General features: G+C 37.3%; 1 protein-coding gene across 1 annotated transcript in view; it reads right to left on the bottom strand.

Moving 5' to 3' along the window:
* Window positions 1–25,932, bottom strand: part of LOC129224679 (spectrin beta chain-like) — a 161,082-nt gene that overhangs the window by 96,929 nt on the left and 38,221 nt on the right. Inside the window, 11 exon segments of the mRNA XM_054859224.1 lie at window positions 622–885; window positions 3,269–3,415; window positions 4,530–4,620; window positions 6,979–7,151; window positions 12,377–12,544; window positions 17,585–17,860; window positions 20,600–20,665; window positions 20,795–20,845; window positions 22,859–22,987; window positions 23,741–23,837; window positions 25,517–25,725. Of these exon segments, the coding sequence (XP_054715199.1) occupies window positions 622–885; window positions 3,269–3,415; window positions 4,530–4,620; window positions 6,979–7,151; window positions 12,377–12,544; window positions 17,585–17,860; window positions 20,600–20,665; window positions 20,795–20,845; window positions 22,859–22,987; window positions 23,741–23,837; window positions 25,517–25,725 (1,671 nt within the window).

Raw genomic sequence — 25,932 nt, 5'->3', positions numbered from 1 at the left:
CGTGGATGCCACTGGATATGGAAAGTGTAATATTATTTAAAGCTGTTTGAGGGAAAGGGCCGAGAAGAAGTCAGCATGCCTGTTGCTTACACGTTACACAACTCAGCAAGCAGGGACTGATTCTTGAATAGGCCAACTAGGTTGAGGCCTCTTAAAAGTCCCCAAATGTCTAAAATTTTCAACTTTGACCACAGGTGGTCCCCGAAAAAGTGCTCGTCCTAGTGTCCTTCAATGTCCTAACCAGGTCATCTCATAAAGTGAAGACTAAAAATGGAAAACACAGTTAATGCCAAATAAACTTTTTTACAGGGCATCAAAAATAAGAGTCCAGGCGGAATGTGGAACTTACTGTGTTTTCAATTTTTTTGCATTATGGACTTGGATCAACCGAGATAAGTAACCTTCAGTGGCACTTACTGCGTTCTCCACCGTACGGGCGCTAACTCTTGCTCCACTGGCGGACCATAACAACATTATTTTAACTACTTTTAGAGGGTATAGGTACATAAATCGTTTATTACCGTGAAATGCTTGGAATTTAATTCATTTTGATTTTAAAAAAATATTTTCTTAGCACTAAATACGTTTTTAAATTTCAGTCTTCAAGTAATACACACGCACCTGTTGCTTTTGCAGAATGAGGTTGACGCTGGTGAGGTCTTGTCCCGTCTCTGCCGCCAGGACCTGGTTCTCCAGCTCCGTGATCCATCCGTCGATGTCATCGCACGTCTGCATATACAGAACCTGCCTGTTGGCGTCGAAGAGACGTTCCCCTTTGTCCCTGGTGGCGTTCTCCAGCGCACTGAACTGCCGCTCCAAGTCCGAAAGTTGTTCTCGAATCACGGGGGCCCATTGCCGCTTCTCCGAAGCCAGCTCTTCACCATTCTGTAAGAGGAAAAGTGAATATCATTCAGGCACGTTTCAAGTTGTTCCATTTCATACTAGGCTGAGTCAAAAGTTTCTTCGTATTTTCACCAACAAAAGTACTTTTCGACAGCGCCCATTCACGAGCCCCAGTTGGTGGGGGTGTCGATTGATGGTACTTTGGGAAGGACCAAGTTCTGCTGATAATGTTCGGGTGCTAGAGCTCGGCTGGTGTTGGATAGCTTCTAGCAAAACTTCGTTATCGACAACAGATGGCCGTCCAGATCTTGGTTTCTCTTCAAGGGTCGTATCACCTTCCTTGAAAAGCTTAAACCAATTTTGCGCAGTGCGCTCATTCACAGAATCTGGACCCTCAACATCATTCATTTCTTTTGCCGCTGCCCTTGCGTTAAGACCTTTCTTTACAGATGAAACGCAAAATAACACAAATTGCTAGCTTATCATGCGCCATTTAAAGAGACTGCAACTTTTACACTGGTACGAGAAATCACAGCGACTAATAAGGATTATCAAGGTCAAACTCCGCTCTACCATTTTATATCAGCTGCGCAGGAACTGTAATTTTCATATGTTACATTCAGGACTGCCAATTCAGAACAGGGAAAATACGAAAAAACTTTTGACTCACCCTGGTAAATTGAGGCAGCGAGAAGAAACGGGATACAAGCGGACTATTTTAAGCTTCGAGTAAATCGCGTTTAAAAATCAGATCCTAGGAAGGCTTTTACTGGAAACTTTTTTTAATCTTGCTACCAAGGCGACTAATACTGTCTCTTGCCCCAAAACAGAGAAGACGTTCTCTACCATTTGTACCTGTTATCTCTAAATATTTAATTTTGGCACGTACATCTCTTTGCTTCTTACTGCCTCAAAAACTTCCTTGTGGAAATGACAATGACAGTGTACTCACAGCTTCATTTCTAGCAACAGAAGCTAGGGGGATCTATTGCCATGATAAGCTCAAAAGTCGTATCTGCTTATCTGCAACTGAGCTCAAAATGAGAAATTGTTCCTTAAAGTATTACACCTTCAAATACTTGATTCAAATGTCACTTTTTCAGACTTAAAAAAAAAATATTTCACCTTCACAAATGACAATAAAACATTGTACATAAAGGTAAAATTAAAATACAACCATTATAAAGAACCACCTAGTGACAATAACACTGATAATAAAAAGTGCAGAAAAGACTTCTGTGCTTAGCACGGCAGTATTGTCTTCAGAACGTATTTCACTGCGTAAATAGTCTGAATCACGTCTAACACGCTAAAATTTCCATGAAATTGAAACGAAGTACGAGAACTCAGCTTCCTTTAGCTTCCATGAAAACTAAGCCCAGCGTGTACTACAATACGGAACATACTACTTTGCACTGTACTACAATGCGGCTACATGGCTGAACAATTCTGATAGAGGGACAGACATACAGTGATGGCCAAATTATTAGACTAAGACTGTTTTAAAAGCAAATTCTTTATTGATTACATAACTATAGACACATTAACGAACAGCGAAATAATTATCTAATATTTAGTAGGCATTCCCTTGCTCTTGATGAGTATTTCTTAGTTTTTTTGGCATACTTTTCACAAGGTTTACACCATTTCTTAACTTTTTAAAAAAGGAAATAAAAAATTGTTTATACTCACTATTATATATACTCACATACACATACTCACTAATTACCTAAAACTAACTTTAAATAAAACAGAACACACTAATAAAAAGAACTAGTGAACTGTTTAAGCTGATTGAGGTTATGTTCCTGGTAGGTAGATAAACAAAGAACCTAAACAAAGCCGACAGTGCTGCCACCTGCAAAAATTAAATTATGCTAAAATAACGTAATAATAAGTGTACAGTATGTACTCTACTTAAACAGTAAAATAAATAGTATTTTAGTACAAATAGTGTACAAAAACAAAAATAAAAACTCTTGTCTAATAATTTGGCCAGCACTGTAGAGGTGACTCTTCTCGTGGAGGGATGGACTCGAAAACAAAGGCTGTTCTATACTGGGCTGGCTGTCAGTAAAACCCTAAGCTATCCGTGGATGACGGACGGCATCCACTCCACGACACAGGGTTGCTACATATAATGCCTTCCTTTTTGAAACGCTATATATTAAAAGACATTGCAAGTACAACGATGAGGAACATATGAAACTAACCACAAACTCATCCAGATTTGGAATTGTGTTAACAAGGCAGTGATTTAAGTACAAGTACAGTATTTTTAATATGGCAACCAAACAAGAGAAGCGGTTTCTTTTTCGTTCCAGAATTGCAAAAATCGCTTCCATTTTTGGTGACTTTGGTAGACAGTGGCTACTATTCAGAATTCCTAGTCTAGATCTTTACTGAATTCAGACAAGATTCTTACTTGTTGCAGTTTCCTGAGACGCTCCTTGTTGGCTGCCACTTCGGCTTCGAAGGCTTGGTGACGCGTCCACTTGCTGTGCACAGTCTTGGCGCTACGGTATGTGTCGTCCTGGGCCTCTATGCACTTCTCCTGGGTCCACTCGGAGAGCTGCAAACACAAAAGATTATCCGAGGGCATGTAGAGCTGTAGTGAAACCCCCGATTTTACGTTTCCCGAATCTACGTTTTCCCCGCATTTCACATTTTTTCCATCTGGTCCAACTTTTTCCGTTAGATTAATAATGTTAATTTAACCTAGATGGAAAGTTTGTTATTTTTGAATTTCCCGCATTTTATGTTTTCCCTGGGAAGTCTTTGGCGTCCTGGGGCGTCTTTGTGATTGGTAGACTGCAAGTCATGTGATTCATTGTCATCGCATGACGAATGAGCCTCTGGTCTAGTGACGTCGTGTTGACGTAGCTAAAGCCTGTATGTTGCTAAAGGGTCACATGACCCAATTTAATTAATCATTTATTAATTCATTTACTTGTTTTTTGAAAAATAATTTGTATTTTACATCTTGATTTATTATTTATTGAAAACAACGCATCTTTTTAAGAACGTTAATTTCAGGCATCTGTATGCGGAACCGCACTAGGAATGTAGTTTTGCCAAGATTATTCAAGATCCTAAGATTATTCAAGATCAATCAAATGCTTATGAGATTTTTCACGTACCGCATAATCGTAGAACATGGACACCAAAGATTTTTTGCATCTGAAAAATGTACTAATTAGAGACAAGTTCGAAACTGCGCCTTTGGGCATACGAAGGCAACGCCTACTCAACCAACATATCCTAAACGTGTACGAATATTTGAACTATTATTTATTTACCTTTAGCAGACCTAGTGTGATCCCCGGATACGGCATCCAGTCTTTCATGTGCCATCTTTAAGGCGTAGGATGTCAATGGCACGCCCAGTTTTCACCAGATGGAGGCACCTGGGCAGAGGAATTTTGATGCGAAATTGCAATAGGAATTTAATTTAGCCGAGCGAATTCTAAACCAAACGAATACCCAAGGGATCTTTTACATGCCGCATAATCATACGACATGGGCGCTGATGATTTTTCTGCATCTCGAAAATCCCTCGACTGGCCACCCCAGGTCAGAATCTGCTTCCACAGGCGTAGAAGGCCAGCGCCAAATCATGACGCCACCAGCCGGGCTTATCCTTAATATAATGGGTGGTAAAGGATAAAATGAGAGAAGTGATGTACCTCTTTGCAATCTTGCAAGAAATGGTGCAACTGCAGTTGGTCTTTTAATTTATCCATGCGTTGAGCAGCTTTTGCGTGGTTGGCGTTTCGTCTGCAAAAAATTTCAGAGAGAAACTATTAGTTTCATACATTCTTCTACTCATTTTTCTTCTGAACAACTAACAAATACGTAGTCTCAAAACATTTACAACTGACTTATGAGTGTTTATAAAACAATTTTGACTAGGCAAATTTTCTATAAAAATTGCTTACTGGGGTTATTCGTATCATTGCCAATTAGTGCATTCACAGGAACACTTCCTCAAATCTCACGAAATTTTCGTCGTATTTGACAAAACGGCTTCTCAAAAATGATGCAATTAAACTTTTCGTCAAATTGACGAAAATTTCTCGAGATTTGACTTTTGGTCCTGCGTTACTGACCCAGCTAGGAAATAATCGCTGTAAGTGACGAAACTTGTGTAACGATTGAAGGATCATTAAAACAAATTGAAGGATTATCAAAGACGAGTGATGCATTTTTCTGAGAGTGTATTATACTTGTGCTGCTATAGTCATGATCATCATTATTATTCTTAGTGTATTTTATCAGTTGCGCGATGTTTTTCCCATATATCTGGGATGACTAGATGCACAACTCCGGAGCGAAAGTCAATGACCGCCATTGAACGCGCAAAACTTTAAATAGACGGGCAATACCGTAGCCTACTATGATGAAACGTTGTTTGCATCTAGAGATTGCAATACTGCACACAATATGCAATACCAGTATTCGGTATTTTTAAAACGTGATACCGGAATACCGATATTCGAAATTTCCTAAAAAATGATAAAAAATATATAATCTCTTTGCAATATTTCATAATTTGAAAAAGTTCATTATCTAAGAACATTTGATGTGAACAAATACAAAATGAAGGAACAAATATTTTAATATGGAAATCAATGAAAAAAAAAAAAAAACATAACGCATATATTGGATCGTCCCTACGCCTGGAATTTGTTTTAGTGTACTTATTTTCTGCAGTTGAAAATACTCTTTCTGAACTCCTACTGGTCGGTGTTAATAATGTGCACGTTTCTTCTTTAGTATGTGCAGGGTTTTTTTTTTTGTTTTTTTTTTTTTTAAACCCAAATGAAAATTCTTTTCGAGAGACAATTTTTTTCGAATATTAACATCCTCATTAACAATTTTATGTTCGTGTTTTATAAATCCTTGACTTTGAAATTTAAAATGAGCTTAACTAAACTTGATCTTTTTTTTTTTTTTTTAGTTTCTCTTTATCGCTTTCGTTTTCATTTTCTATGCAAAATTCTTTACAATTATGCAAATATATGAAAACATGTTCCAGTTGATTATGCCTTTTCCCTATGCAAATTTTTAAAGTACTAGAAATTGCTTAGTGTTATCTCACCATGTATACAGCTAAATAGCGAGAGAGAACAGCACTCTAATATACCTCTGACATTCGTTACAATAAAAAAAAAGGTTTTTCTAAAAATTCAGTACAGTTAGATGAAATATAAAATAAATATATCTCATAAAGTATTGTTGCAACTGATGGTAGGAATATATTATTCATAGCACAAATACATTTGTAATTACTTTCGAAATTAACTTTTACAAAAGGGCTAGAACTCAATGGTGACTGAGTCACCATTGACCGGCCTTACAAAGGGCCTCGTGTCACTTTTCTACTTGCGATCTGACGAACTTTCCATATTGCCGTGTCACGCAGCACCGTATAGGGGTTACTGTTAAGTCTGATGTTACCGCTTCGAAAGCTGGGAGGCAACTGCCTGCTTTTCGCTGTTAAACTTACAACCTTCACCACCGTCTCTGTCAAGCAAAGCGAGCTGCAGGGTGCGTATGCGTCAGCATAAAGTGGGGCTCATTACTTTTGGATCCTACCTTGTATGTTGCATTGTATCATTATTTAAATAAACGCTTTGGTAAACTGGTATCAGTTATACATTTTCCTAAATTTTTATTTTGAGACTCAAAGCTTCTGGTCATATTGTCAGCCTCAGGTCCTCGTAAGACAAAGTTTGAAGAACACTGCTATAAAATATGGCTTTGATATACGAGCCATAGGACGAGTTTATTTCTGCTTATGTTAAAAGAGGACGAGCATTTATATTTGCATGATGCCAATATCCTCATTGACAGAATACACAGATCATTTTCTCTCGTATTATACAAAAAGATTCGTTTAATCTTTCGTCATCGGAGTTCAAGTTATCAGAATCAAACTGTAGGCAATACAAAATAATACCGTTTCAACAAAGTTGGAGGGATGAAGAAACTATTTCGCTGCAACGAAATTTCGTTATAACAGAATTAGTGACCTCCGTCCCCCTCAGTCAATGAATTCGGGTATCATGGAGTCTTCGTTGTAGTAGATTTGCTAAAACGGGATTCGATTGTACAAAGAGCCAAAAACCGCACCTCTGCGCCATGTTCTCTGCCTTTTTGTGTATCTTGTCGGCGGCGAAGTTGCCCTCTTCGCAGAGCCTCTGTGCAAACAGGATGACCGCGTTGACCTTCTCGTCGTTGGCCTCCATTGTCGTCAGGAAGGTCTCGTGCTGCTTCACCAGGCACTCGGCCTGCTCCAGGTTCGCCTAGGCCCAAGAAAGTAAAAATCGTGTCAAAGAAACAAACAGTTTACAGATTATTCACGGGTCTGCTGAAATTTTGCATAGTTTGTGTAAAACGAAGGAACGCTACATTTACTCGTTCAGTAATTTATTAATCACTCAAGTCCCCCCCCCCCTTTCCTCGGACTAACCCGCTGTATCAATTTACACAATACCGTACCCAAAGAAAGGAATCTTAAGGACCATTTCCTCTTCCCTCCCTTGAAAAATTTCAAGCGAATCACTTTTTGTCTGCAACAGAAATATTCCACTTCCGTCAACCCCATCCTTTTTTTCTTTAGTAAAAAATTCTGCAGTTGTTCGAAAATATCGCATGACAGAAAAGGACCCAGTAGATAAAAAACAATGATAATAGCCACGGCAGTTAACCGTCCTTGACGTTCCGGTTCCTTTTTCAGATTGGACAGGGGAATCTGCAGGCGCGCCTCATCTGGTTCTGACCACTGTTCCCCGGAATCCGGTGGCGTGCATGTTCTACACACACGCGCGCTCATACACACTCTCACACACACGCCTTTACACACATACACTCACGCTTTTGTGCATACACGCAAGTCTACGTACACACACAAGCCTAGCCTGCACATGCACGCACACGCAACTATACACACGTAATTGCCGAGGAGGAGGGACAGGCTTGGGGGGACACAAGCCGTTTCTAGAAACAAAAACTCCATTGAGTAGGGTCCTGCCGAAATTCGTGATTGCGAAAATCATAATTTGAACTCAAAATTTCAGAACTCAAATTAGGTTTTTTTTTTGAGCAACCACGATTGCTTATTGCTTTTATTTGACTGTTTTTAATGTCCTATCATTTTTCCCACCGCCACCCTCCACAGCATCACCGTCGACCGGGTCCTCACGATGCTACACCTCTAGCGAAAACCGTCTCCAGGTTTCGTCAATATCCTACACTTACACGCATACATACACGCACCTACACACACATACATATATACACCTACACACATACACCTACACACATACACAAACACATACACACACACACTCACATACACACAACTACCTACACACTCTTGCCAGCACACAGACACAAACACATATGCCTACATACACATACACATACCCCCACACACACATACACACAACTACCCACACACTCATGCCTGCACACAGACACAAACACACATGCCTACACACACACACATACCCTCCACACACAAACACACACGCTTACATATACACACACACTCGTGATTGCGAAAAACATAATTTGAATTCAAGATGACAAAATTCAAATTAATTTTTTTTTTCTTTGCTCGTACTATATCCTCATGAAAAGAGTTTCTAGCTACGGCCTTGAACTAATGATAAAAATATTGAAGGACTACGTTCAAGGCTTTTGTTAATCGTACTTATGCGGTAAAAATCTACCATAAAATTAGCATGAAATAAAATTGGGAGAGCCTCCAATGAGTCACTACGAAAATAAGCATATTCCCGCAAGAGCACGTAGTTTTCTCAGAATCAACACAGTGCTGGCAGGGAAACGAGTTTTACAGAACTTACTTGGGAGCTGCCAAATCTCAACCAGGAAAAGTAAATTCCTCAAAGACCGCAAAACGCTGTATTTGCAAGAAGAAAAGACAAGATGAGATTGAAGATTTGCGTCTGAATGAAGGCAGTGCATATTTGTACTGTTAGCAGTTTTTAAACAAACTGTAAATATGAAATATGTGACATTTGATGAAATATTTTATAGCTTTTTTCGACGCTCGGAGTTTAATCACAGGATAGATTTTTCTTTATCCAGAATTCATAAAAATTATTCAGTTATCTGAATAATAATAGACAATGATGTATCTGTACATAATGTCAATTTATTCCGTCTAATATGCTATTAGTATTGATTGATAATACCTACGTTTTCTTCCGTTTTCAATTAATCACGCATAGCACAAAATTAGTAGCCCAACTTTCCCTTCTAACTAAATACACAGGTTACGAAATTGTACGTAATATTATAATAGTTGAAAAGTATGAATCTTCAATGAGAGCGCAAAATGTAATGAAAAATGAATGAAATGGATAATCAATGTATACTGAACATTGAGTAGTCATGCGATTGCAGTTGAAGTCTCTTCAAAAAAAAAAAAAAAAAATCCGTATTTTGCTGTACTACTTTGGTGTAAAAATAGAATAACGAGAAAAAATGACTTCGTATTAAAACTGAGTACACATGAAAAAGTTAGAAATAGAATTGGGTTGTTTCCGAAATTTTAAAAGTATTTTTTTCTGAAAGAGCATGCTTAAAAACATAGGATTTAAACATTTAAAAATGATTTGGCATTTTTTTTTAATTTAAAAAAACAATTTTGATGGGCGCGCAGATTCAATTGCATATTTTACGCTTCTGCGCATGACATCAGAAGTGATGAAACGCCATCCACTGAAGCCATTAGCGCAGAATGCGATTTTCAATTTGCTTCTTTATTCTCATGTGCTTGCGACGCGTTTGACAGCAAGCGTAAACATTTAGTGCGCCAATGGAGTAGCGCGGCAAAGTTCATCACTTGTGACGTCATAAAGACCACGCCATATTTCCAAAATGGGACATTAAAAAAAATTAAATAAAAATAACTGTTTGCAAAAAAAGTTTTTTTCTGGCTTCATGTTTTTTTTTTTTTTTTTTTTTGCTTATTCTATCAATATTTGTGACTTAAAAGTAGCACTTTTGATTGAAGGAAACACTCCCACTGGCATATGAAAAAAAAAGCTCCAAAGTTTGTAAACACATGGAGCTGCAAGCGGCAAACAATGCAAATTAAAGTACAGTGCTGGTTAAATTATTAGACTAAGACTGTTTTAAAAGCAAATTCTTTATTGATTACATAACTATAGACACATTGACGAACAGTGAAATAATTATCTAATTATTTAGTATGCATTCCCTTGTTCTTGATGAGCATTTTAAAGTCTTTTAGCATACTTTTCACAAGGTTTACACCATTTCTTAACACTTTTTTAAAAAGGAGGTAAAAAATTGGTAAAAAATTGTTTATACTCACTATTATATATACTCACATACACATACTCACTAATTACCTAAAACTAACTTTAAATATAACAGAACACACTAATAAAAAGAACTAGTGAACTGTTTAAGCTGATTGAGGTTATGTTCCTGATAAGTAGATAAACAAAGAACATAAATAAAGCAGACAGTGCTGCCACCTGCAAACATTAAATTATGCTAAAATAACGTAATAATCAGTGCACAGTATGTACTGTACTTTAACAGTAAAATAAATAGTATTTTAGTACAAATAGCGTACAAAAAACAAAACAAAAAAAAAACTCTTTAGTCTAATAATTTGACCCGCACTGTACACTTACGCGCACGATGTATTGTATTATAAAAATTCAGGGTTTTATAACAAATCTTCGGCGTTCTTGTCATATTACGTCAGTCTCTCAATGAAGGACTGGGTTCTGCTAGTGAATTTCTTTTGCAAGAAACAAGGATAACGATTTGCGCGCTATCAGATTTCACAAAATTCTGGTGTTTTAAAGATTTGTAAAAAGACTAGTTAAATGTCTACCAAAGATCTAAAGAAAATTGTTAGGAAATTTGAAGGCGCAGATTCTTTTAGAGTAAAATCCGACACGGGGAAAGAATAAATTACTTCAATAGAATCCTTCAATTAATACGCATTGAATTTTCCTTTATTTGCCATAACGATTCTCCCTTTTTCAAAGATATTCAGCTTAAATTCGAAGTCATTCTGACCAGCAATTTGTTTTTACAGGATCGGGAAAGTGGCGCTTTATTTATGGTTGTTTTGGTTGAAGACCAAAATTGGAAAATGTCGACTATTACGGGTGATTGACCAGAAATACGTCAAAATCTTTGGTATGTGAATGTTGATATTCACCCTCTAATGTTGACACTTACCAGAGTTTTGACTTTTACGGTGGCGTAGTATCCCCTGTATATAAAGCACAAATCGTCAAGGAATTTCAAAAAGTAATTATTTGAAGGTTCAGCACAGCGAAAAGCCCATTACACAACAACACGGTACCAAAGTTGTCACGCACACTCAAATCTTTGCTATAATGCATCTCAGGATTGTTAGCGTTCGTCTTTGGGTAGTCCACTTCAAAACTGATTGAAAATAAAAGAAAAGTGAGGGACGAGAAACAAGTTTTTTCGTGACGCGTAAATTGTTTCTTAACTACGACAAATAATAAGAATAGATTTTCCGAGCAAAATTACTGCCTTTCCTATTTGAAGCGAATTTGATACACTAACCGGCCAATGAATTAGAAACCTTTGAGAGAAACTTCTTGCCTTACTTGCACTGTGCAAGGATCTCGAGGGTGTGTCATAATATGGAGCATGTTCTGCTGGCATGGAAGTGCTGCCCTGGTGTTCCTCGACGGTAAACAAACAGCCATGCAATACCTAGATATACTGGCAGATCAAGTGCACCCTGCAATGCTGCATTTTTATCCTGATTGTGAAGAGTACTTCGTGGACGATAATGCAACTATACATTGTACCAAAAGTGTTTAAAATTCGTTCTCTGAGCATCAGTCTGACTTCCAACACCTTCCCTGGCCACTGCATAGCCTTAATCTCATAGAAAATGTGTGGGATATGGTGGAAAGACACATCCAACAGCACTCTTCTCTTCCATCTAATTTGGCATCCATTAAATTAAGATCTCTCAATGCATGGTATTCTCTGGAGGTATATGCACTCCAGAAGCTTGTAGACTCGATGCCCAAACGAATCAGAGCAGTTATCTGTTTAAAAGGTGGTCCAATAAAATATATTGTACTTAAGTTAAGAATTCAAAAGTCAGTGAGTGTAGTTCTGACTCTTCCGCCGAGTGCTAACAATGCTAAGGCAAATTATAACTAAGGATTGTGTATTAAATGTTTTTGCTGAGGTAAAGAGGGTCTCCAGAATTCAAATTGCTAGACGATTTGTGCTCTATATCCACCGAAACCAGAACAAAAGTGCCTAAAAATTCTTATCAGTGTCTCGTCTTTAGCCAATTGGTTGGCGCTCCTGTTGATTCGGCATCACTACGCTAGAGGACTCTCAAAAGACGCCTGCACGTCGATGCTTTTTACTGAACGTTTCGCTAACATACAACATGGCTTGAGATTTAACGCTTATCTACTGAAATCAGAACAGAAGTGTCTATGGAAGTTCTTACCGGTGTCTCGTCCTTAGCCAGTTGATGCTCCTGCTGGTTCAGCAGCACTTCCGCCTGCTTGGCGTCTCTCAGGAACACTTGCAAGTCCAAGCTGTGGCTAAGCACAGCCTGCCGGTTCTCCCACATGCGCAGCAGCTCCGTCCAGCCATCTTGAAGGGCACGAAGTCGCTGGAAAAGAAACAGATGTCTTTTAAGTCTGACCATAGTCAATTCTATTGCGGAGCCATGGCCAAATCTTCCAAAGGGCTAAAAAGCACGATGCCCCTTTAAGAACCACGATGATCCTTTCCTCAACTTAATTGTTTACGAAAGTTATAATAAATTATAACATACGTTCTGTTTGGTTGCTGTCCTGGGTTGGGTAGCTGTTTATTTAGCCAACTGGTTTTCCAGAGATATATTGGTTACTAGAGTAAATTTTACTTTTATCATTGCTTATACAGAAAATTGTTTCGATTGGTGTAATTTCTCATGGTTTATGCTATACACGAATAGGGTACCAACAATTCTGTTGCATCAACTGGCTGCATAATGCGATAACTCTCTTTCTTGATATAATGGGTGTAGTACCACTCGTAGTTTTTTCCCTATAGTACAGTAAAATTAGGCCAAAAAATGGCCAAACCCAAACATCCAAAAAAAAAAAAAAGACGAAACCTGTTGCAAATTACTTCTTACCCTTCCAGCAAGAAGGGGTAAAAAGTCCCAGCACTTTGCGCGTCGAGTTTTGGGGGAAAGGGGGGGGGGGGGGTGGCGAAATAATCTTCTATTTAAATAAAAATAATTTCTATTACTTAAAAAAAATTCTCAAACCTCGCAGAAACCACTCTATAGTAGTAAAATAATAAACTCTCACAGAATAAAATTCTAATTAACAGGGGTGGACAGGCGGAGGGGGGATTGGGGGGGGGGGGTTCCATGGAGCAGCTTTGCGTCATTGGAATTTTTAAGGCAGTTTTTTCAAGGATTATTTCTTTCTTTTTTGAGGGCTTTTATTCTGGATGGGTACTCCGTCACACTTAAGGGGTGCGCCATCGCTTTTTTTTGGGGGGGGGCCTGAATTTACATTCTAAAATCAACTATTGCAGTGAAGTTTATGAAAAAATTTCCCTGAGTTAAACTTTCCCGAAATACAAAATGTCACACAATGATATGGTAATATCAGAATGATAATTCTAAAAGATCTAAGCGAGCTCAGTAACCAAATTATTTGTGACTGGAGTTATTAAACTGTTTAGAGCGCTGGAAAACCAAATTCCTGTGCAGCATAAAAAAAAGTTCAAATTGACCAAAGTTTCCCTACTTCTTCTTGATTAACTTACTTCAACTTTTCTACAACCTTTTGCCACCACCGTAAGGGGGGACAAATCGAAATTGCCAATAGTGAGACAGGCAATGCTGCAATTCTGCACTCTCTAAGGTTCTCATTTGCAAACACCAAGCTACCTCTCTTTTACTCAGCTGGTTATGTGAATTATGCTAAATATGCGGATATATACTTACAACACTATCTGAAACTTTTGAGTATATTATGCGATAAAAATTTGATCGCATTAATAATTTGATCACATTAAACATAAAAAATTTGATCACATTAAACATCAGCTAAAACATCAGCTATCCAACGATCTAACGCAGTGACAAATTCGGGTGGTCAAGAACCTGTAGTGATTCAACAATAGAACAAGTCTTGATGAGAGCAATGAGCAATACAAATGTAATAATAGAATGCTAAATATTTACACCTTTTTGTCTCTCAGTTTGGAAATTACAATCTGTTTCTAAAGCCCCCAGAAATTTCTTCCCTCTCAAGTTGGTAGTGTGTTGCTCGCTGATGATAAAGTGAGTTGCGATGAGACCTTTAACGTTCGTGTAGTAACATCAAAGGATATTGAAGGCAAACAATTTTGTTGCATTTCTTTGTAAAGGAGGTTAGCTTCTGTTACGAGAGTAATTATTATCTGTAAAGATGTGTAAACCCAAACCATCTTTTACACCGAATGGTATGAACAGTAAAGATGGAATAACAAATTGCTAAAAACTTCTGGTACGAGTTATGCGCTGATCCTCCATCAGTATTAGATGAATCTGGTTTCAGAAGGAAAGAAATCATGTATCGTTAAAGTGCTATTATCTGAAGCAAAAGGTTCATCCATCATCACAGAACGAACAACTGGTGTCATATATGAGGCAGTGAGAAGCAAAGGGATGTAAGTGGACATTTTCAAGTTTTGAATAAAACGCGTTTAAAGATAACATCCTAGGTAGGCTTTCATTGATTTTCTTTTCTAAATCATGCTGTATAGAAGCAACTACCAGGTCTACTAGTACCATCTCTTGCCCCAAGATAGAGAAGAGGTTCACCAACCATTTGTATCAACCGTTTGTACTGGTTATCTCCAAATTTTTAATTTTGCCGCTGACACCCCTTTGCTTCTCACTGCATCATATGTAATAGATGGAAGATACCTGTTTGATCATATTTTTGGTTCTGTAAGCTTCAAGGAAATATGCCAGCAATGCAGTGTATAGGTCACTTGTAAGTATGGGAAAGCTAGTGTCATTTTTGATGGGTGCAAAGAAAACACCACAGAAACATAATCTGTGTCTTATTACAACAGCCAAGCTCTAGAAGACTTTCTGCGCCTCAAATCTTGTGCTTGCTCTGAGGGGTTCATTGGATATAGTGAGTGTTTGAAAAGTCTGAAAGTGGACTGAAGTGTGCAACTATATGCACAAACTGTGCTAGACATAACTGCAACAATAACGATTTTGCTGAGAATCTAGATTCCCAAAAACATTTTGATAACGAAGACTTTTTGTTGCAAGCTTAGGAGAAATCATTTGAAAGCAAAAAACAGTTCAGCGTGATTTTCTGGCCATTGAATCAAATGTGCACCATCAGAGGGGGGGGGGATAATATTTTAGTATATATTTTCGTTTTGGGAGGTGAGCTACTGTTCTTATGGGGTGGACAGTCCTGATTTAATGCATTTTAGATTTGCATGAAATAATACTTCTACTTGAAATAAAAGGGGGGGGGGGTGAGTATTTATTTTATTTTGCGGAGGGGGGTGCTGTAGCTTTGAGAGGAGGTGCACCATCGCTCTTGGAGGATGGACACACTTGATTTCTAACTTTAACTTAGCATAAAATAATGTTTCCATATGAAATGTATGGAGGGGGGTTCGGGGGGTACTGCTTCGTTTTACGGGGATAGGGGGGCTCTGTAGCATTGGTGGGTTATGTCATCCCTTTTGGGGGTCAAACACCTTTAATTTCATGCTTTTAAATTTAGTATAACATAATATTCTCACTTTAAATTTACTCTAAAAATTCTGGAAAAATACCCAAAACAGCAATTTTTAGATGCCCCCCATTCAAAAACCCGACGCACAATGGGGTGGGACTTTTTGCCTGTTCTTATTGGGAAGGTAATAAACAATTTGCACCAGGTTTAGCTTTTTTTTTTGGATGTTTGGGTCCGACCCCTATTTTTACTGTACTACTAATATTGTACTTCAAAACTGCCAAATGTGTAACACATAAGTGCTACTTAACAGAAATCAAAAGTTAGAAACAGTTTGCTAAGTTTGGGTTTGTATTTCCACCGCGTCTTCTTGCAACTCCTTCGGAATTGGAATCTCTGTGGGTTGAAGTGTATATTTGCTGCATTTGTTCTAAGCGTTTACTCTTACTTCTGTTTTCAGCCTTTTTCAAGAAAAGAAGCAACATGCCTTTTTAGAGCTGCATGAACGATGTGATTTAAGGGGAAGTTCTTGATCAATTTTGGAGAACATTGACATTCAGGTAAGAGTTTTAGCAGAGAAAATTCTCCTACAGGTGTTTTTTAAGGGTAATGAATATGAAATTTTGCAATACAAGCTCAATGTTCTTTACGTTGGAGTTTTAACGGTACAATTTTCAATTTACTTCAGCAAATTAAAAAGTAACTAATACAGTTTAGCACCAATATGATTTTTTTTTTTAAAGAAATTGTTCTTATGTACAGTGGACCCTCGTTTTACGCGGTGTAACTTAATTAAAAATTAAATGGTAATTTACAAAATTAAATAGCCGGAAAATACTAAAAATATTTGAGACCGTTTGGAGCGAAAATATGTCAGGGGCCTGTTTAAGTAAGTAAGACACAATAAGCACGATCGTAAAGTTGTTCCGACGTTCAACGCATAAACTTGTCCCGTCGCCAAGTTTAGATTTATTTTTAACATGCAAAAAAATTTAATAACATTTACGTTCATACAAATACAATTCTTAAAAAAGGATAAAAGTCTGAGTGTATGACTGTTGAGCCAATAGTCCAGTTATAATTCGTTTTGAAAAAAGGGCACTGCGTAAACTCGGTCTACCCACTGTCCTGAGTAGATGCGTAGTATTTTTATTTCAGAGCCAGACTAACGTTAGTATAAATATTATGATTTTCAAGTTACTACTGCATTGTAATGTAGATACATATTCTGCATTTAGCCACAACGACATAAATCTGTAAAAAAAAATTTTTTTTAAAAGCACTTAACAATTATTGACCATTGTTATAAGAGTGCGAGTCCCAATTTTTGAATACACCAGACAAACGTTCTTACACTCTCCTGCAAAGTAGTGATAATGTGCTTTACGTTAGCCAGACTTTGAGGCACAAATATTTGGAGGAAAATTATAAGTATATGAAATAATTTCAATTATGCATCACAGCGAAAAGCTCAACAGAAAACAACAAGGTTGCAAAGTTGTCGCGCTCTTCCAAACTATTTTTACTTTTACAAACTATTGCGAATCCCCATATATATAACAGCCAATGATCGAGTAACGCTCATGACGTCATCAACAATGAAACTCGCACCACTGCATGATAATTTTTTGATATGTTTTGGTAATGTTTAACATGCAGAAAAAGGCTTTATTGTGACAAGGCTGAACTCGATCCGCTAACGTTACTGTTTTGCTGGTAAGACTGTCATTTTCGGAGAATAAAGAAACAAAAAAGTGGTCAACAATGAACGCTATCTACTGGAGTTAAGGGTTAACCTACTGGAGTTGGGGTTACAATTTCAACTATCAAAATATCACCAAACAGGCAATGGCTTCGTTAAAATGTAGAAGCAATTTTCACCCGTCATACCTTGACGGGCGATTTTCTATAGTTAAAAATAAAAACGTTATTGTTTTGAGATTTTCTCCAAAGCTCACCTCTCTGAGGAACATGTACTGGGGGTCATGTTGGTCCCTGGTGATCCTCTCTCCGTACTCCATCATGGAGGCGTAGTCCTCCGCGTAGTTGTCCACCTCCTCCCTGATCTGGGCGTGGCGCCTGGCCAGATCCTCGGCCTCCTGCAGGCTGGACGGCGCCTCCTCGGACGCCACGTCAGTCTGGGCCTTCTGTAACCACGCCTGGAAGTGGTTCAGGTCTCTCAGGAAACGATGCAAGTCGCCTGCCTCTTCCAAACGGGCATCCCGCTCGCGAAGCTGGCAAGGAGCAAAGTTAACTATACAGGGTGTCTCAAAAGGTCGTTTACAAACTTAACATGCTGGTCTGTCATATCATGATGAACAAGATTTACATAGGAACATGTGTTCGCAAACGCAATGCTGGCGCACTCCATGCACACAAAGTCAGACACTAACGGATGCACAACATGTCACGTATCTATTATACAAAGACGGTTTTATACAACATTTTAGTCTTTTAGGAAAGCTTAAAGCAGTTGCTAAAATTTGAGTCCTGCCAGCTCTCATAATCACGTTGCAACGACAACGCAGCGATCAGAGAAATCTTGTCAGAATGGATCGTTATTACGACGGTCGGTACTTCGTTCGTTGCGACGGTGTCTGACAGTTAAAGGCAGCAAATTTCAACAACAGCTATAAGCCTTCCTTGAAAACTAAAATGTTGTGTAAAATCGTCTTTGTGTAATAAATATGCGACACGTTCTGCATCCGTTAGTGCCTGACTTGGTGTGCGTAGTGCGCCAGCATTGGGCATGCGAGCGTATGTTACTATGTAAATCTTGTTCATCATGATATGGCTGACCAGCATGTTAAGTTTGTAAACGACCTTTTGGGACACCCTGTATTACTAATGACATTCTACTACTATTATTAGTATTTATTCATTTTATATTTCCAATTAAAGTTCTTCTAGAAAATTCAAGTGACCGCCATGGGTCATGAGGGTCACCTTTTTATTGGTTAAAAAACTTTCACGAATACTATGAGTTACGTGATGAAAAAAAAAAGGCTGATCATGTCCATTTTACACATCGTCACATAATAGACATCAGCGTAGAACATAAAACACAAGGACACAAAATTGTGCCGACTAACAACAAAGAAATTAACATCTGAAGCACTTGATAATATCGAACACACAGTGAGCCTTAAGGAATATTCTTCCTGCTGGTCGGACTAAGTTGGAAAAAAAAAAGGGAAGATATTCTCCCTCTTTTGATTTAGGACAGTGGTGTCCAATCTACGGCCCGTAGGTCACATCCGGCCCTCGAAGCTGAACTTTGTGGCCCGTTGTTTTGTTCAATGTTACAACTCGAAAAGCACGAATAATGACAATGTCTCCAATTTACAGTCAAATATTCGGAAATTGGATTTTGAAGAGCATTCTTTGAATAAAATTAGCATAAAGTAATGATAACAACAATTATTGGTTTGTAATTTTCTTTCCTTTTCCAATTTTCCCACGTCATTTATAAAATAATGAAATATTTTGACATTTTCCATGTGTTCTAGCCCATGAGAATGATTTTAATATGAGGTTCAGCACCACTGCTTTAGGATAACCAAAACATTTTATATGGAGAGTAAGAAGGACTTTTTTTTTGTTTTAGGAAAAAGAAATCAGTTATTGCTTCATAAGCAGCAAAACCTTCCATTGCTTCAGCAAGAATAAAACTTTCTATTACTTCAGGTGGAGCAAAACTTTATACTACTATAGGGAGGAACAAATAAGATAAGCAATTACCGACAAAAATCGTAGGAAATTATTTCTAATGTTTCCCGTATCATTGAAGAACATTCCATTCCGGTATTATGTAATATAAGTGAACTTGAAACTCGTTAGAGTATACATAAAACACTCAGCGTTTGGATAAACCCTTTTAAATATACAGAAAAATAACTTCATGAACAGTACCTGGTTACTCAACTAATGTGTGTTTAGTCTCAGATCAACATATCACAAATGCACCATTCAATGCCAAAAGTCCATCACATGCACATATTTGCTACTGTCCCCATTAATTGCTTCAAAATGGAGTACCACTGCTCTGAACATTATTACGTCAGTGCATCATTTGCGCATGCGTGATACTGCTTCAACACATGCTGCATAATGTTAGTTCATGAACAGAACTGAGTACAGAAGTTTGACAAAATTGACCCGGAAATAGGTTTCTTGATGACGCATAGTCTTGTAAATAACTAAAGGATTGATGCTTAGAAAAACATAGGACATCCACTACTTTTTTCCTACAGCATTCCGTTAACCACTAGTGTAAGTGTAACCGCCTTTCTATTTTTCTTTACTCTGAGTAATTAAGTTAGGAAACTTACTCGGGGTCTTTAGGAACGTCTCATGAACCACGATATTAAACATGAACAAAACTATAAAAGTCTTTGACATACTTTGTGAATTATTTTAAATTTCCAAATCTGTTGAAACGTTCCCTAGCTTTAAAGCCATCATCAGGTTCAAATGCGTCGATGAACTTGATATGACAGTTTTATACATGTGAATGGTATAACCATCAAAAACAGATCTACCAACAGAAGCAATTAACATGAAACTTTAAACCTATATAACATGCAGCTAGTTACAGCATTCAGAGACTTCAGTTTTGTGCTTACTAGTGATCAACTGCAGTCCCTGGGTATTGTATTGAGCTGCATGTTCTGTTTTGACAAGAGGGAGGTAAACTCAATATTCATTCGCGGGTGAGCAAAACGGAAATTAAGGCCGATTTTTGAGAGAAATTTTTTTCGCGAATACAACACTTCTTTTTTTGTAAAAGGAAGTAAAATCAAATTGTTTCAGTGCTTTTGTTAGCTGCTAAACATACGTATTCGTTCACATTTTCTGCACATGAAAAAAAAATGTTTTTGAAACTGTTAAAACTCGTATGAAGAAACAGTTAACGTTTCAATAACCTCAGATACAATGTCGATAATTTTAAAAGAAAGAAGAACATATCTTACCAAATTAGTGAGTTTTCCCCAGGTAACCCGCATCTGCTCAAGATTTCGGTCAATAGCTTCTGCTTCCTGAAAATAGACACAAATACGAAAAAAATAATTCCAAAAACCAAATCATACGTAAATTCGTTGCGAATTTGTATTACAGAAGGATGCATTAACCACTGCTATTTCCTTCATTTACAAGTACGAACTTACCTCTGGATGTTCAATTTTGTTCTTTTGTGCTTCGTTCTCCAGATTTTCGAGCTGTAAAAGAAGAAAAAACAGTCCTTTGGAATATTTTTATAAAATTTAAATTCTAATTGCAATTGAATGTCTCTATGATACTGACGGTGTTTGGATACACTCTAAATGACCCGAAATCAAAATAATGCAATGTTAGGGGTCCTGTGTTCAAGACTGGACTAAATAAGATGGCTTTAAAACCAAATTTAACAAAATTCAGATATACTATTCGCAACTCCAGAGTTCGAATACGCTACCTTGCGGTGATTAACACTACTGCCGAAAAAGGTAAAACATTCCATTCCACATGTTTTCTTTGGGGTAAATTACAGGCATTAGACAGTTTGTGGTGTAATGTAATTTCAGAAGAATAGAAAAAAAAGCTTCCCACAAACACGATGAAAAACTAATGTCATTCACTAATCGTCAAAGCAAGTTATAAATTACGGCATTTGTTTGTTTTACCTTTTTCATTCGCCATTTAGACAGTAGCTCCAGCGCCCCCTATAGTTTATTGGAGTTGCGAATATGGTATAAACCAAGCAAAGTTAACCAAAATATGAATTAGTTGTTATCTTTAATTGTAAAATCAAGTTAAATCTTGATCTGCACTTTTATTCCTGTAGAAAGTACAAGACAATTTAATGCTTCAGGATAACACATTTTATTGACAAGACAAATCATTTTGAGGGCATAAATAATAAAGATGTTCAACTCATATCTCCAAATCTGATCTACATCAGATTTTAAAAAATATTTCACTCCTTTTTGGTTGCTGAAGGAAGCGTTCACATAGACGACAGTTTCAAAACTTTACTTCTACAGGTTGAGTAAGATAATATTTTATCAGGAGTCAAACTTTGTTTCTTCGGAATGAGTAAAGCAATTTATTGCTACAGAAAGAGCGATAATTCTATCGCTCTCATATTTCAGGAGGAACAAATTTATTTTCTTTGATTATTATTACTATTATTATTACTATTGTTATTAGCTTTAGAAGAATCAATGTATTTTGCTGCTTAAGGAGAAGCAAAGCATTTTTCCGCTTCAGAAGAAGCAATACATTTTGTCGTTTCAAGAAAAACACCACATTTTATTGCTTCAGGAGAAGCAAATCATTTTATTGCTTCAAGAAAAGCAAAACATTTATTGCTTCAGGAGAAGCAAATCATTTTATTGCTTCAGGAGAAGCAAATCATTTTATTGCTTCAGGAGAAGCTAAACATTTTCTTGCTTCAGAAGAGGCAAATCATTTTATTGCTTCAGGAGAAGCTAAACATTTTCTTGCTTCAGAAGAGGCAAATCATTTTATTGCTTCTGAAGACTCAAAAAACTTTGTCACTTCAGGCGATGAAAACTATTTATTCTCCACCAGGAAAAACATTTCATTTTCTTCAGAAGAACGAAGCATTTTACACATAGCAATAACACATGAGAAGAAAAACATTTTATTTATTCAGAAGGAGAAAAACATTTTATTGCTTCAAGAGATCAAAAATATTTATTCCTTCAAGCAAAAAATTTCATGTCCTCTGAAGGAACGAAGCAATTTCCATGTAGCAATAATGCGGGGGAGATAAAACATTTTATTTCTTCGAGAGAAAGAAAGCATTTTGTTGCTTCAGGAGCATAAAATCATTTATTCCTTAAAGCAAAACATTTCATTCCATCCGGAAAAACGAAGAATTTTGCCTTTAGCAAAAACGCAGGAGAAGAAAAACATTTTGTACCTTCAGAAGAAGCTAAGTATTTTACTTCTTCAAAAGAGCTAAGCATTTTACCATTTCAGGAGAGGCAGTTCATTTTGATGCTTCAGGAGAAGCAAAGCATTTTGTTGCTTCAGGAGATGTAAACTATTTTCTCCTTCAGGAAAACACAACATTTAGATGCTTCAGGAGAAGCAAAATATTTCATTCCCTCCTGAAGAACGACGTATTTTACGTGTAACAATAATGCTCATGATTAGTCTCTCTTACCAATCCAATCAACATGAAGTAAAGGCGTGGACATGATTTTTTGCCGAAGAAAGTTTACCTTGACGTGAATGGCGGCCATGTCACGTTCCATCCCGCTGAGCCTCCTCTGCAATGTCATGATGCCCACGAGGTCATCACCCAGGTCCTCTGTCGATTCCAACAGTTTCTTCTTCTCATCGATCCACGTCTAGCGGGGAAGAAAAACGAAAAACATTAACTAATTGTTTTGTAGTAAGTTACCGCCCTAAAGCCAGGACTAAGGCAGAAATACTTAAAATACACCGCCAGCTCAGTTTTTCCTTAGCTTTGCCATCAATCTTTGAGTTGAACCGCACCATTGCTGCGGTCGCTCATCTGGTTTGCTAATTCTGCATTAGCTACCAGTTTGTTTGGCTCTCTTGGCTCCCTTAAGAGATTTTTCACCTCCAGCTCATGTGATTCCTATTCCGGGTTGATGAGTGCTAAAAAGCACGAAACTGCAGTCCTCGGATGGAATAACTGAGCTGGCGATGTATTTTAAGTATTAACTAATTGGTTCGCTCAACATCAATACTGGTAGTATTCTGGCATCATATTATTAATATCGTGTTGCAATAGTTTGCCTTAAAAATTTCTGTTCTGATAACTGCAATAATTTTTATAAAATTTTTGAAGATTTTTCTGAAGCAGTTTCAGCAATGCGCGTTAAATTTCTGTTTTTAGTTCAGTATCCGTTAGTAGTTAGAGCAGAACCGGAGTTTCGTAGAATTCTAGCGATACAAATAGCAATTCCTTAACTCAGTGGGGACTTTTTTTTTACATAGCACACTGAATTGTCAGAATTATTTTAATTGTCTCTTGTGGACCAATTTACTTAAGTGAGTTTTTACATTTAGTGAACCACCAGCCTTTAAGGAATCAATACGCTATTGAATGCGATGAGAGATAAAAATTGTCTTACAATGGTTTCTTTGCACTCGATGTGGAAACCCTGAATACCACGAGCTGAAGTTATTTCTTCTTTCTTTATGGCAGCAGCTTGCTTGAGGGTAGACCACCTGTCATAGATCAGAAACATATCTATAAACATGAAATAACAATATATTTCCTTCAAAAACATCAAAATTGAGCGTTAACCGCAACGAGATCTAGTCTGTAAAAAGTACATTCTTCAAAAAACAATGGAGCGAGTTAATATATAGCGGTTAGTGGTTTTTGGTAAACATCATTACAAAAAAAATTGTAAATATATTGGATCGATTATTTCAGAATGGGCACAAGAGGACTTATGTCCCTGCTCAAATAATCGATTCTATTATTTTCGACATGCTGCTGCGCCCGAGAATGGAGGTTCAACACAGCCAGCCCCAGTAACAGATTTATTTTCCGGTTAATAGAAAGGAATGTATTTGGCTACGAGTAGAACAAAGACTACATTGTCAAACCATAAACGTTGGATGGGCTAAAACCATTAAAAAAAATAATAGTAATAATAACATTATTGTTATTATTATTATTTTTTTTTAAATGTCGAATAAACATACCTACATATCCAGGCAAAGGACAAATCTACTTTTAATTGACATGTTTCGGTCACATGACTTTAGTCTCAGTCTCAAATGTTTGATGTTAAGGCGACGTGAAACAGGACTAATAAATGTTTTTTTTTAGTAGTAATACATGTAAAATTATTAAATATTGAACATTTAAGATTCAGTCAGTTGATCGACGGAATAGTTTTTTTAATGCAAACTTCTTGTGTTTCATTTTTCGATTTTTTTTTTTCACCTCAGTACTAGTCTAATAAAGGACGTATCATAATGAACAAGTATGTTCTTTCACTTATAATCTTTTTGTGTGTTATTGAAACATTTTTCTTTGATCTGTTATCGCCATTTTCCCCCCAAATTTGTTGCATTTTGATGCATTGTTTTCAAAAGTTTAATAAATTACAATAACATTACAGCTGCACAACTTTGTCTAAGAATATAAAAGCTAGCAAGTTACCATTTTTCACACATACCGAACTGCTGAGTAACAATGTTTAAAAATCATGCTATCTGGAGAAAAATGGTTTCGGGATAAATAAGCTCATTGCAGTCTTTTTAAAAATTGTTTCTGCTGAAGAACCGTAAAAAAATGACATCCAAATGAATCGAAAAGTATTTTCATAAAGACTTGACTTTATATCAGCACAGTCAGAAAAAAAAAAGAGAGAGATTTTTCAACTGTTTTTAAGCCGACTTTATCATTATAGAATACTAAAAACCTTAAATAACACTAAATTGTAATCCTACAAGAGAAGTGTACTCGAAAAAACATGAGTTAGTTGGAGTTTCGAATAGTAAGGACTCTATAGTACCTAAAAGTGTGTTATTTAAAACCAGTATTCTTGGAGATCATCATGTTTGGCTTTCAAGCGAAGAAGTTTAAAGCACTATATAAGGGGTGATTTGGGGCCGGAAAGTCCCGGTTTACCGTTCCGGTAGCACTTTTCTGAAAAAATAAATTCCCTTATGCAAAAAAAAAAAAAGAATGGTCATGATTTAGGATTCAATTCTTTTTTATTGGCGTTCCGGTACTGCAAAATTTATGAAGCCCCTATGTATGTACTTTTCTTAACTGTAACATTACATCTGCACCATTTTGTAAACATGAATCTTTAGCAGTTGAGTCAGAAAATAGGGATCTAAATGCATGCATTAGAGACGAAAACTGCTCGAGTTCCATCTCTCACCTTCTGTCCAGGGACTCTTGGCGGGCCAGGATGTCTGGAGAGTCCGGGTGCTGGACGTGGAGGAGTTGTCTCGCTAGTTGGTGCACCAGGGCCAAGCGCTGCCCGTTTCCGACCATCTCTTGCTCGAAGCCCTCGAAGCGGTGACCCAGAACTTCCAGGTCTTCCAGGTCTTGGCCACTGTCGACTGACATCTGCCCCAGCATTTTCTCCTGCAACAAGAAGACAATAAACGTTCATCGTCTCGTGTCAGGATGATTTGAATGAAACTTTCAACGACTTTTCTATTTTCCGATGTGGGCGAATATGTGCACCAGACATACTCTAAACCAGTTTTCTAATCCTTTCAATTATAGCGACACTCTTTTCACAACGTTCAAGTTCCATGTCTACTTGCTAATATTTTTTAAAATACACTA

The sequence above is a fragment of the Uloborus diversus genome, chromosome 6 (genome assembly GCF_026930045.1).
Source record: "Uloborus diversus isolate 005 chromosome 6, Udiv.v.3.1, whole genome shotgun sequence".
Classification (NCBI taxonomy): domain Eukaryota; kingdom Metazoa; phylum Arthropoda; class Arachnida; order Araneae; family Uloboridae; genus Uloborus; species Uloborus diversus.
Note: the sequence above shows the minus strand (reverse complement) of the source record. Positions and strands in the feature narration are given on the sequence as shown.